This window comes from Hippichthys cyanospilos, chromosome 4 (assembly GCF_059441005.1).
Source record: "Hippichthys cyanospilos isolate Australia breed blue-spotted pipefish chromosome 4, RoL_Hcya_1.0, whole genome shotgun sequence".
In the NCBI taxonomy this organism is placed as follows: Eukaryota; Metazoa; Chordata; class Actinopteri; order Syngnathiformes; family Syngnathidae; genus Hippichthys; species Hippichthys cyanospilos.
Window position 1 is genome coordinate 23087028 of NC_142372.1, and position 14137 is coordinate 23101164.

A 14137-nucleotide genomic window follows, 5' to 3' on the forward strand; every position below is an offset into this window, starting at 1 on the left:
ATATAGGTGAGATGTCATTTATTGTAACCTGCTATAATTCCAGTGGAAATCCATACATTTTACAGAAATGATCTCATCAAGTTACTTTTACCTGTGCTCGTGGAGGTCCTAGCTCTACACTTTGAAATGTCATATTGGCAGTTTCTTCGAACAATGTCATGGGAATGCGAGGAAGGATTGATCTCCACATCCAACTGAGGAAGACAGTCTTTACTTCCCTTCGTGCTCTCAGTTTCCGACACTACAAAATCAGGAAACACAATTCAAAATCATTATATACAAATACAAAATCTCAGTAGTTGTAGAATTAAGTGTACTACTGACAAGAACTGCAGTCACTTTCTTTCTTATCACCCTTGTCAGGAACAGAGTCTTGTGCGCAAGCGTCTCCTCTGCGAACCTCTTCTTTGGACAGTGAATTATAACCCAAATCTGACTGATCTCCTAGAAGACAAATATCACAGTTAAATTATGAAATAGAGGGGAAAAATGAGCAAGAAAATAAGCCCTATGTTACCTGTTGCCTTCACAGATGATTGCAAAATGCAGATTACAGTTAGCTACATCCGCTGTTGAAATATAATAACGTCTAAATAAATTAAAGGCTCTATCTAGCCAGGATGGCCCATTTTTCACTGAAAGGCTCCATGTATTTTTTTGATCAGGAAAATGAAACTAGATTGGATTTTGACTTTGATCAATTTGTTTTAGTGAAATCAGTACCTAACTTACTCAACAAAATCTCTTTTTCCTCTGCAATGAGGACATGCCTCCCTCCCTCCATCTAGTCTTGTTGGGACTCAGTGGAGGAAGACATCTCTATGGATATATCTATGCCTACTTCAGCCTCACAACCATTAACCTCTCCATGGCTCACTTTTGTAAGAGTGAATAAACAAACAGCTTACCTGCAGTTTTTTTTTTCTCCATTAAACTTAGACAATATACAGTGGGTATGTAAAGTATTAAGACCTCTTTAGGTTTTTCACTCTGTGTCATTGTAGCCATTTGCCACAATCAGTTCATTTGATTTCTCATTAATGAACACTCAGTACCCCATATGAATCGAAAAAAAAACAGAATTGTGGAAATTTTCGCTAATTTATTAAAAAGGAAAAACTAAAACATCACATTGGTCACCTGTCGGCTTGACATTTCAACAGGATAATGACCCTAAGCACACATCTAAAATAACAAAGGACTGGCTTCAGAACAACTGTGTACCTTGCTCAGCCAAAGCCCTGACCTATGCTCAGTTGAGCATTACTGGAGAGACCAGAAAACGGCTGTCCACCATTCACTATCCAACCAGACAGAACTAGAGAGGATGTGCAAGAAACATATGGATCCCCAAATCCAGGGGTGAACAACTTTTATCATTCATCATCATTGTCAAGAAGACTGATGGACATATTAGTGCAAAAGGGAGCTTCTACTCAATACTGAGCACAGGGTCTGAATACTTATGATTGTGATATTTCACTTTTTCGTTTTTAAATTATTCACAAAAATGTCTACACAGCTGTTTATTTCCCCTGTAGAACGAACATAACCCTGTGCCATTAGTGGTGCAAAGTTCTTCGTTGTCAGCGCTGCCAAATGGAGCTCCCTGCTGTCAGCTAAGTCGCTGCTAAGGCAGTGGGCAGACCTGGACTGGCTCAAGAAATCAGCACTTGTGCATACACACAAACAAACCAGCAGACATGTGTTTTAGTGGGCACTGTCCCATTTTCTCATCCTGAAATATGTCATTTGTGGACGGTCCATAAGACTATAACATTCGGCTAAGTTTTACTCACTGTCCACAGCACAAGCCAGCCAGCTAGCTGCCAGAAAGAGTCAAGAAAAGCTTTCATATTACGGAATTATAAAAGTTATGACCAAAATTGATATGCATATTTCTACTTATGTCCAGTTGAACCTGTAAAATTATAAAAATAATAAGCACATTTTTGATTGCGGGTGTGATAATGTTTTTTTCTCATTGGCGCTCATATTGAATGCCAATAATCGAAAATACTGTGCCGATCATTTTGATACTTTCACAAGTTGAAGTGGACATGAGGTGAGCAGTGGATATTAATTATAGTCATAGTTTTCATATATTATCATCTAGTGTTGTGGAAAACAATGGAGATAATAGCAGGATACACACAACACACTAATGAGCCACAACCACAAATTGACTGACAAATGTATAGAGAATCCCATCTGAGTGAAAGGCCAGAGAAATAATATGGAAAAGAAAGGGCTGAAAAATGTATACTGTACAGTTAAGAGTTAATTTAGTGGATGACAGATGGTCCAAGGAAAGAAAGAAACTTTTACCTGGATTGAAAGTGGGTTTTCTGTGCTCTGAGCCCCCCCAACGCAAGCAGGCTCTGGCACCCACGCTACTGCCTACATGGCCGACTGCATGCAAGAAGCAACACAGGCAGGGCCAAAGTGAGGGGCAGCGATAGGGACAGAGCAGAGCAGAAACCACAGCCACAAAAACCATGAAGACATGAAATGATATGAATGCAGAAAAACAGTCAAAGTGGAGAGAAATGAAGGCGTGGCCAGTGAGTGAGCGGGCTGGGACAAACGAGAGAGGGAACATACGAAACGAAGACGTTTCAAAATCTCAGCAAAAGTCACACAGTTTAAATATACCTGTGCTAGATCTGTCATCAGTGGAATCTACTTTGATGCTGTCAGCGATGTAGAGGCCTTGCTCATTCAGGTTGGTGTCAGCAATGCTATCCAGGCTGCCATGACTAACAGCATCCATATCCCTGCCATCTGGTTGAGAATAACAATAACGGTAATAATCGAAAAGTTTGCCATCTCTGCGCGTCTTATTTGCTGTTGCTCACACAGTAACTTTTGAGGAACATGTCACGATTCTCACTAATGTACATTTTAGAATAACTTAAGAATTTCCTCTCAGTGAATTTACCTGACAACGGGCTCTGAGTTTGACGGGCATGTTTCCGTAGTGACCGTTTAAACTGAGCCACGCCCAGAACGACATTTCTCAACTTCATCCACAGAAAGTACCCTCCTCTGGTACTGGTTGGCCATCTGCTCTCCAACACTGCCTGCAAAAGGGAAAATGATTTTCACCTCAAAATGGGACATGAGACAAAGCAGCTCTCTAGTGGGATGTGTTCAGAACATCTGAACAAATAGCAATAAGAATCCTGATCAGATGCCCGATCCAGCGTATCTGGCCACTCTGTGACTCTATTGTCACAACTTGTGACAATAGATGAGGGTAAGAATGTAGATTGGTAAATCGAGAGCTTCGCCTCTCGACTCAGCTCTTTCTTCAACAAGACAGACGCTAACAGTGTGTATCGCTGCTGCCAGAGACTATGCCATGTGTCAAGACAAGACAGACTAAGTCTAGTCCACTGTTTCTCACCTATATTTTGCCAGGCCCACCCTAGAAAAGAGAAAACTTTTCGCACCCCAGTCGATGCACTGAATATAAATAAGATTATTATTGATGAAAATTGTCTAAGTATACCTACACATGTATCCTTTTTAACATTAACAGAAAAACGCAATATAAATCAACTTTCAACAACTGTTAATTATTTTTATCGCGTTTATACGGTTATAGCTTAGTCTAAAACGGAAAAAAAAGAAGCAAGTGCACCAAGGTGCCTGAAACTATAAGAAAATGATGAAAATGATTACTTTATTCCAATTACATTCCACATGAAAAAAACAAAGTTTTTTTCCTGGGATCATCCGCGCCCCCCCTGGCATCACCCCCCCCCCCCCCCCGCCCCACTATTTGAGAAGCACTGGTGTAGTCAGAATTCCTGGACTTCGCAAACCAACTCTGGCTCCATTATAAGGCCTATTTTGAGCCAAGACCTGTTGGCCATGGGTGACCTTGTCAGGGACATAAAGCCCAAGACAACTTTCCTGTACCAAGTTAAGGTGATGGCTCTTGAAGGGGGTTTAAGTTTTTCTACACAATCTATCGGTTCCAAGTTTTACTAATGCCTAAATGACATTAATTATGCAAGGTGGACTTGACATCGCTCCCTAAACTATCATACAATATTAAGTTGTATTTCTGAGAAGTGTGTGTCTACCTTGTTGTAGTAACCGTAGGTGATCGCATTGGGGTGGACTCCTGCTTTTTTCATCTCAAAGAGAACTCGAACAGCAAGGACAGGTTGACCATATTGCCCACAAAGCTGCATCAGCACTCTATAGCACACCTGTATGAGCATGAATAAAAGATTCAATATTCAAAGCTTTATTGTCATATGTATGGTTTTATTACACCACACAATGAAATTCTTATTCCGTTCACTTCCCAGACAGCTGACTACATTCCATAATCAAGCAAAGAAATAAAAAGCAATAAAAAAATAGCAATGACTAGTTAGGATAAGATCAAAAAAACAAAAAAAGCTTCAATAAACAAAACCCGATTGAAGAGCTAAAGGTTGCAGTATACAGTCCATATAGAGTACTTTTAAACAGGATTGGTAAACAAAAAAAAAAAAAGTACATTATGACTTTCATGTTAACACATTACCTCATCGGGTGGCTGCAGCTTCTTGGACTGCATCTTGCGGAGGACATCATAGGCAGTATGAAGCGCTCGCACCTTAGAATGGCAAACCTTTACATATGCAGGCAGGCAAATAAACCAGAGGCCGTAACAATGGCGGAGGAGGCACATGGACCACAGCTGGGGTATGGACGAATACTTTTTGGCTATTTTCTGAGCTGATTTGATCTCCTGTGAACAAAAAGTGAATACAGGATGAAGAGCGGGGATAAAGCTATGAAGGTCAAATTGTCTTCGGAAGATATTGTTGATTTTAGACATAGAGATTCATTCAAACTTTTTACAAGGACACTATTGTACTAGAGTTTTTTTTGGCATTCATTTACAGAGCAGTTGACCTTAGCATGACTATGTTAAGTGGTAAATGCATGCCATCAAAATAATTTCATACATAACGTAATTACCCAATGTGTAAGCAAGCTAGTAATAAACTAGTCAGCTTTCATTTACATATTTACAAACATCTTTCAATTATCGACTTTCACATTAACCTTTTTTTTAGAAAATCAAAATGCATAAAAACAACAGAATAAATGAACATTTTATCTTTATCCCAAGATCACGATCAGTGAACCACAATGAAGACAGTAGTGGCATTCACCTGCTTGCTGCGCCTAAACATGGGTGCGGGGCTTGTGGGACAGCTATGCCTGGCATTAAGGCGAGAAGCTGGGGTCTGAAGCCCCTCCACTGGGTCAAACAGGTCAAGACTTAACACCGGGAAGCCATCATATCTAATGAAGAACATGCAAGCAGACATTACGGGACAGATCACTTCACAAAAACCTTTGGCAGAATATTTCTGTTTAATATGCTTGTTGCCAACATTTTGCTTTACAAATAAAAAGTCAGGTTTTTCCTCTTAAATGACACCCAATTTGTTAGGAACGCTTTAGTTCCTTCGGTTTTGTTCTACCTGTAGCATAGGGGATGCTCTTTGCCCTCAGGCAGAGGAGGCAACTCAGGAGGTGTGATGAATACAGTGTGCTCACTTCGGTGGGATTCATCAGTCTCTATCAATCTGGTTTCCTCTAGCCTGTCACTATCTACCTGCAGAAAGGAGGGCAACATGAGTGTACAATGACATCATTTCACTTCCAGTACATCCTTTAGGTTGAAACTCCTAATCCAGTGCTCCCATTGGACTGATGGCGTTTGACAGATGCTGGTGCCATGTCACACTGCTGCTTCATTAATCTCAGTTGAAAACTATCCTTGGTGTGTTTCAGAGAGGAGAGGAGGGGAAATATATATATTTGCATGTTAGCTCCTCTATTCAAATCGTTATGTGGCATCTCCAAAAGCTATCCCAATGTGGTTTAAAAGAAAACCTGTCATTGCAAAACATAATGTGGAGTAAATCCCTTGAGCCATATCTTGAGCCACCCATTACGAACAACACACATATTCTTGACCCCCTTTTCAGCACTCCAATCAGAAATGTACAGCTTCTCACAAAATACAAATTGAAAGGAAAAAGTAAGTGAATGGAAAGAAGATTAAAGTTAAACACTATTTCTAGGGGAAAAAACAGACTCTAATAACATTGAGGTTAGAACAGAGAAGAGCTTTGGTGATGATGTAGTGAAAATGAGAAGATACTGTAGACTGTGTGAAAAGCATCATTGGACACTACAACCTTATAACATGAATAACAGGTCGTTCGTTCCACAGTAAATTTGAAAAAAGTCGTTTTGCTCCAATCAGCAAATTATCAAGTGACTTAAGACCTTCAAGTCCTGTTACATTTTTCCAAATAAATGTGACCTGTACGTGAAATGTGTGTAAACAATAAGCGTCCCAAAACTGTCCCGCATGCTCATTGAGGACACCGTGATGTCACACACAGCTGGCGTGCTTGATGTTAGTGTTCACGGAAGTACCTGGCGATGTTGAAATGGCCAGCAACAACAGCTGGCCAGATCAAGAGTCTCCATGAAGTGGGTAGACCTGTATCCAAGTCAACAATTAAGACATGCTTCACCAAAGGATATACAGAGGTTTGACCACAAGGTGCAAACCATTGGTGAGAATTAAAAAATAAGAACGGCCAATTCGCAGCTTAATCGTTGTGGAACAACATCTTATGTGCATATGAGCCAAAGCTCAACTTGTGCGAAAATGATGGAAGGAGAAAGATATGGAGAAGGGACGCAACTGCTCAAGATCCATGGCATACACTCTTATACTGTACGTAAGTGCCACTCAAACGGGGTATCCTACAGTATATTTATTATTGATGTGATTGCTGAAAAAAGCAGCAGTATGAATTCTGAAGTGTTCCGGGCAACATTATCCGCGCTTATTGAGCCAGATTGTTGAAACCCTATCAGACGGCACTTTACAATGCAGATGAACAGTGAAGAAAAGCACACTGCAAATTAAACCAGCGCTTTTAAGGACAAAGAAGTGGAATGTTCTGTAATGGCCATGCCAATCACCTGAGGTGAATCTGACTTTTTAGAACAGTTGGATTTATTATCATTGTTTGTCTGATTACTTTTGATCCAAGAGGAAGGCACATTACAGCGCATCTGGAAAGTAATCACAGCACTTCACTTTCTCTATTTATATATATATATATATATATATATATATATATATATATATATATATATATATATATATATATTAGACACAACACCCCAGTAGACCATGTGAGAATTGATGTTTTTTTTAAATTCCTTAAAAATAAATAAATAAAATCACATATTCACGCCCATGAAGCTTAAAACTGAGATCAGGTGCATTATTTCCACTAATCATCCTTGAGATGTTTCTACATCATAATTAAAATCCACCAGTGGTAAACTCGATTGATTGGACATGATGTGGAAAGGCACACACCTGTCTATATAAGGTTCCAGAGGTGACCGTGCATCTTAGAGCACAAACAACAAGGATGAAGTCAATGGAAATGGCTGTAGACATACAGTAGAAGTATCTTAAGGAACACATCTGGGGTATGATACTGAAAAAAAATGCTGCTTTGAAGGTGCTCCCTATGAGCATCAGTATTTGTAAATGGAAGACGTTTGGAACCACCAGGACTCTTACTAGAGCTGGCCAGTCGTCTAAACTGAGCAACTGGGGAAGAAGGGCCTTCGTCAGCGTGGTGACCCGATGGTCTCTTTTGTCAGAGCTACAGCGCTCCTCTGTGGAGAGCCTTCCGGAAGAACACCTATCTTTGCAGCAATCCCCAATAAAACATGGCAGCCTGTCTGGAACTTGCCATAACACACCTTAATGACTCTCACCCCATGAGAAACAAAGTTCTCTGATCTGATGAGACAAACCTTGAACTCTTTGGTGTCAATTACAGGCACCACTCATCACCAGGCCAATGCAGTCCCTACAGTGAAGCATGGTGGTGGCAGCATCATGCCATGGGGGTGTTATTCAACAGCAGGAACTGGCAAATGAGTCAGGGTAGAAAGAAAAATGAATGCAGCTATATATACAGAAATCTTTCAGCAGAATAATCACCCAAAGCACACAGCCAAAATCTCAATGGATTGACTTCAGAACAACTCTGTGAAATTCCTGGAGTGGTCAAGCCAGAGCCTAGACCTGAATCCGAAGTCCAACAAAGTAGGATGTAATTTCTTATTTTTCAATTTTTAATAATTTAAAAGAAAAAAAAAAAACATTTTTCACAGTCATGATGGGGCATTGTGTGTATAATTTTCAGGTAAGATTAAGGCCTTGTCTACACGTAACCGGGCTTATTTAAAACCACATAGACTTTGTTTATTTAAAGAAATCTATGCTACACAAATCTGCATAGTGCAGTTTCATTCATTTAGAAGCATCTCAAGTCGCAAGGCGGCAGTAGTGTAACCAAATTATGTCCAATCAGAAAGAACTTCCGCCTCTGATGTGTCCAATCAGAAAGAACCCCAACCTCCAACATCTGTGTCTTTGGCAGGAAATAGAGTAGCGTGATCACACAAATCTTGGTTTATGCTACACGCAAACGCAAATTTGGAGGATTTGGTAAATTTCCACTTCGGCCAGAGTTTTTGAGACATTCCGTTTAGATGGGGGAAAAAAAACCCGGAAAGTACAGCAAATAGAGTAAACTGGAGACATTTGCCTCCCGGATGCACCGTATGAAATGTGTTGTCATTCCTACACCGCTCACCTGATTCACATACAGTATATGTAAATAAACTCAAAGTACAGATAACGTAAATGTTGTTTTTTACCCCCCCCCCCCCCCCACACACACACACACACACACACACAATTCATTGTGATGCTGTACTGAGCTGGAATGCTGAAAATTGTGTCAATGTCCAAATATGCATTTCAATGTTTTTTTGTTTTAACCTTACAAAAGTTAGGCATTTTCAGATTATTTCAAAGCTTGTCACAGCATGAAAAACTGCACCAATCAGAGACTAGATATAGAAAGCGTGACCAAACGTATGAATAATTTTTACGTGCATGAATAGGCACGCTCTTTGCACAATTAGTCTACCGATCACAGTTATTGCACACAAGGCCATCATACTTACAGTTTACTTGGGCGGATTATTGAATTGTATATTAATGAATTTATTGAAGAAATAAAACAAGGGTCAACACATTAAAAGATTTAAAAGATTTTTGATGTGGACCGCTCCATCACTTAGCCTGGAAAACCAAGACCAAAGTTGTTGTTATGCTTGTGCCATCAGATACATTTGTTTCCTCTCTTATATCATATATTGATTGGAATTCGAAAATGGACAACATCAAAGTAGTAACATTAAATGTCTGGCAACTTCCATGAAAAAGTAATGCTCCCAATGTAGAAGTTGCGGATAATTGTAAGCCTGCACGTGCATGAGAAGCATTGCTTCGGTCAGGGATGCGAGGGGAAGAGAGGGGGGAGGCAAGGCTGTATCAAATCTAGCTTGCAGCACCAACATCATATCCTACACCTTTAAGTATAATATAGAACATTTCAGTTTTATTGCTGTGCTCTTTCCATCTGAAATTTCCGCTTGGGTATCATTTAAAGGACAGCGTTATTAATGAAAGAGCTCACTTTTTCCACACAGTCATCGAAGAAGGCCAGACTGGCATCCTTGTCGCTAACAAATGAGCACTCTTCAATAAAACGGATGAACATCTGAGTTTTGGTCATCAGTGAGTAGAACTTCTGGTGGGAGCGGTCGCGGCTTTTCAAGAACCCTGGAGAAATCGATATTAATATTTTGTTAGAAGTGTCACACATTGGTTACTTGCTCATCTTTGGGGATCAGTTACTCTCCATATGTTTAACAATAGTGATCTGGCTTGTGTTTAGACTATGGGATGAGTAAAGCTCAATTTCCTAAATTAAATGTGGAGAAAATGTAAAAAGGGACAAAATACAGATATTACATTAGAATGCAGCGCTGGTAAATCACAAGTAATCATTGAGGAACAAGTATAGTTAACTGTGAAAATGGTGACAGAGGTATAAACCAATAGAGTATCACAATTCACGAAAGACTCGTAGATTCAACTGCATTTTACCCAACATCCAGATGACAGGTGGTTCCTGACATCACTGCGATTTCTCGGATATGACATAATTTGCCCTGGCCCTGACTGTTTGACACATTAATCATTAGGATGTAGCAGCTAATTTAGTCACAAAACAAAGAGAAATACTATTACAATTCATTTGAATACAAGACTACACGGTTAGTCTAAAACATAGGACGTTTTGTCAATCATAACATCAAAACAACGTGTTTTGTTACATTCAATATTCACAACTATTCTCAAAAGAATTAAGTATGATAGCATATGGGTCCCAAATGAATTCAGCTGCAAAGTAAAGTTCTGATGGTCAGGGGCCAAACAGAAGACATCAGCAGATAACATGCCTACAACTAACAACTTAGCAGATAGCATTTGTTAACTAGAATGATTACTGATAAGAGGGTGGATTCAAAGTTTTTATACATGATTATCTAATTGTCCTCATTTGGTCCAGTGGTGCAAAGAACCATATGCAAGCTGTTGTTTGATGAAAAGCAGGATACACCCTGAACTGGATACCAGTCACGGGGTTCATATTGACCTGGTATGCCCAAGTCTGGTCCCTGAGAGCCCCTATTCAGCCTGTTTTCTATGTAACGCCTCTCCTAGACATCTGAGTCAAATGATCATGATCGTTATCAGGCTTTGTAAACCTTGCTGATGAACTGATTGTTTGGATCAGTTGTGTTGTTGGAGGGTAATATCGAAAACAGGTAGGATAGGGGTGCTCGAGGACCCCTTGAAATAGAGAAATAGCCATTCAAACTCACTAAGCTGAGAACGCTATTTTGTTTTGACTTAATTCGTTATTCTCTTTAACACATTATTAGATAAATATAAATTATGAACTGCCCTGGGTGATGATGTACGTGGCAAAGGGACTTGGTGTAAATGCAATGTGAGGAGTATTAATGGGCTGGTGAGGAAAAATAGCTTGATTGGTCCACAACAAATATCTATGCTCAAAATAAAATAGTTCCCATACCTTGCGAGTCAAAAAGTGAGCTGGCGTCAGTGGCTTTCTCTGATGGTGCCTGGGTAATGGGTCGCAAGAAGGAACGGTATCCCTTTAAAATGGTTGCCATAAAGCGTAGAAAGGCTTCCTGGATCTCTAGCTCCACAGTATGGAGACTTTTACCACTGCTTAACTCTGATAAATCACTGATGCCCAGCTCTAGCAGGCTGTCGGATTGGTACTGACCTGAAAACACAGGAGTAATAAATTACACTGATGACACATGGAAAAAAAAAAAAGATAATGATTAGAGCCGGATATGTTAACCCAAGGTTAACCCAAGTTCAAGGTGATGTCAGATGCAAAGGCAGTCAGCGAATAGTGAAGAAAAAAACAGCATGTATCTCAGTCTGTACTCACTATCAACTAGTTGTTGGTAGAGATTGTTCAGCACATTCATGAGGTTTTTACAGGCTTTCTTGGGCAAGTTCTTCCATGTGAGGGCTCGCTTATCTTCATTACTAGAAAATAAGACACACTTAGATTTGGAGGGGCTTAGTTTATATCACAAGTCCTAAAAACAGCAATACTAAAAACAAAAACTGCTGTCAAGGACAACTTAGAAATAATCATCTGTACATACATGGTCATTGTGGAAATAATGGAATTTAGCACCCTGCACGTAGAATTTTTTGACACGTGTGTACTTTATCAGCAACACATAAATGGCAACTGGTATGTAAAGTCGAATAAAAATGGACTTGGTTGCAAATTAGAATCGTCAGATGCGCGCAGACAAAACAATTAAAAAAAAAATAATCTGAAAATGTTGCAATTTTGCCCTCGAGAATACACCCCAAGCACTTTAGCAAAGCTAAACTACCAATGATATTCCTACTCATGAACATTTTCAGAATTGCTCGTGTTCGCCTGAGAAAGTGATCAAAAGTTCACTTTTCAAAGAGGGTAAAATAATTTATAATGAGCTCTATATAACAGACGGATAAACAAAGAGCAAAGTGCACTTACTGGAATATGGTGTTTGTGTCCAAGTCCACACAGCAAACATCTGGTGGTGGGTCATAAATTTCAAAATACCGAGAGTCCACTCCTACAATAAATGGGCATGGGGCACTCAACACATCAGCCAGCGCCAGGGGACAAAGAGGAATATATGGGCATGGCCAGTGGAAGGGGAAAATCATCTGAGGAGAAACAACAGTAAGTCAATCATTTCAACTTGGGTTAGGGTTGATGATCAGTGCATCATTTCGAAGAATAAAACCAAATATCGCATCAGATTTCTTTGAAAAGGGAGATTGCATCATTTCAAAAGTACACTTCGGGATACTATTGGAAATGACACAAAGCAAATCAGTACATTTGAAAAGAGCGACTTACAGACACCAAAGCTTCGGTCACACTGGTCAGTACTGCGGGTCTTAATGAGTGAACAAGAATCTTTTGTTCGGTGACAGCAAACACCAGCAGGGTGACGGCATTCTCGGGACCCAGGTTCTGGAGCAATGTGGAAAAACGGCCACCACTAGAGAAAATATAAATGCACAAAAGAATAACAAATACATTACATATACTGTATGTATACATATATACACATGTTTGATATATACAGACGAGTTGACTGTATTGTAACACATGCCATGGGCACTCCTCCAACGTCGACCGAGAGTGGAGCCTGTAGCTGAACAAGGCGAATATGCTCTAAAAGTAATAGGAGTGCATACCCTCCAAAAATAGAAACTTCAATCACTTTTACCTGAGAGGTAACGGAGAAGATACTGGCTGGCTTAACATCAGGCTGTCATGAGGGGAAAGCTGTGGCAAATGACAAAATATACAGTATTATTTACATTGTCAAAGGTTAAAATAAATACTATACATTCAGATAAGATCATATCAGTCAGAAAAGATGACTTTTTTCACTTTTTTCTTTTTTTAAATGTAATTATTTTTTTTGCAGTGCAACATTCTGTCGAGGTGTCATCTACTCTTGAAGTCCCTGTTTACCTGCACCAGGATACGAGGCCTCTGAGAAGAAGGGAAGGGAACTTTGTGCATGAAATGAGAAATGTGCCTGTGACAAAAAATATATATATATTTTAGTTAAAAGAAAAAAAGGCAAAGTAGAAAAAAATTCAGCCGACATCCGATGTGTCAAATTAACATAAGACACCATTATCCTTCTCATGTCAGCACAACCTGTTTTGAAAGTGCTTTACAAACTTTACACAGATCTCAGCTGTTAAAGGATAAAAGGTATCTGTACATACGATTTACTTGCTCACTTGAATAAGCTTTTTTTCCCATGTAAACATGACCAGCACTATATTTCTTAGGATGCGGGTTAAAAAAAAGACAAAAAGTCAGAGAAAACATGGAGAACTCACTTCTCAATTGGCAGGGCATGAGGGCCAGAGATGGAGTAGCGATATAGAAAAGTGAGAAACTTGCGAAAAGCATCGAAGAAGGGCCAGTGAGAAAGCAGGCAGATGCATTTGTTGGTGTAGACAGGGCAGGTGAAGGAAGTGGTATTGTTGGTGACATCGTTTGGGCTGTGGCAGGGGGACGCTTTGGATTTGTCTGTGTTAAAAAGACCCAGCTGTGCCCTCTGTTGATCAGTGAGACAGTCCTGTGGGTAGGGCTCATAGAACTGTATGGCAGCACCATATACCTGAACACAAGCAAATGAGTGTGAGTCCTCCAATGCCTCTGCACAAATTTACAGCATATCTTCTACATTTACAACTACATACACCTGTGTGACCACCATGCAACCAAAGACATCTATAGAGGAGTTTTATTCAATTGAGAGCGCAAGCATTCTTATTCAAAACCACTAATGTTTACAAACATTACATTTAACATTTGGGGAAAATATTGAAACAACTCCAAAAGCATTACTCTAAATAATGCTTGCATTCCTAAGTATGAATTGACAAAATAAAGTAAGGACCCCACTGTTTTGCTGAACATCAATCGAGGGGTCAAACAAACAGAGGGTAGTGGAGCTAGCGATGGCATTTGCCCCAAAAAGTGATGCTTCCAAGAAAAACGTAACA

General features: G+C 39.7%; 1 protein-coding gene across 1 annotated transcript in view; it reads right to left on the minus strand.

Annotated features, from left to right (window-relative positions):
* Window positions 1-14137, minus strand: part of LOC148425060 (C-myc promoter-binding protein-like) — a 49087-nt gene that overhangs the window by 18564 nt on the left and 16386 nt on the right. Inside the window, exons 6-22 of the mRNA XM_088412971.1 lie at window positions 13466-13749; window positions 13086-13152; window positions 12835-12893; window positions 12459-12603; window positions 12087-12262; window positions 11478-11578; window positions 11088-11303; window positions 9618-9763; window positions 5499-5632; window positions 5184-5316; window positions 4547-4753; window positions 4095-4223; window positions 2942-3083; window positions 2656-2784; window positions 2329-2412; window positions 325-444; window positions 92-241 (exon numbers count right to left, since the gene is read on the minus strand). Of these exons, the coding sequence (XP_088269097.1) occupies window positions 92-241; window positions 325-444; window positions 2329-2412; window positions 2656-2784; window positions 2942-3083; window positions 4095-4223; window positions 4547-4753; window positions 5184-5316; window positions 5499-5632; window positions 9618-9763; window positions 11088-11303; window positions 11478-11578; window positions 12087-12262; window positions 12459-12603; window positions 12835-12893; window positions 13086-13152; window positions 13466-13749 (2422 nt within the window). The remainder of the gene's footprint in view (window positions 1-91; window positions 242-324; window positions 445-2328; window positions 2413-2655; window positions 2785-2941; window positions 3084-4094; window positions 4224-4546; window positions 4754-5183; window positions 5317-5498; window positions 5633-9617; window positions 9764-11087; window positions 11304-11477; window positions 11579-12086; window positions 12263-12458; window positions 12604-12834; window positions 12894-13085; window positions 13153-13465; window positions 13750-14137) is intronic.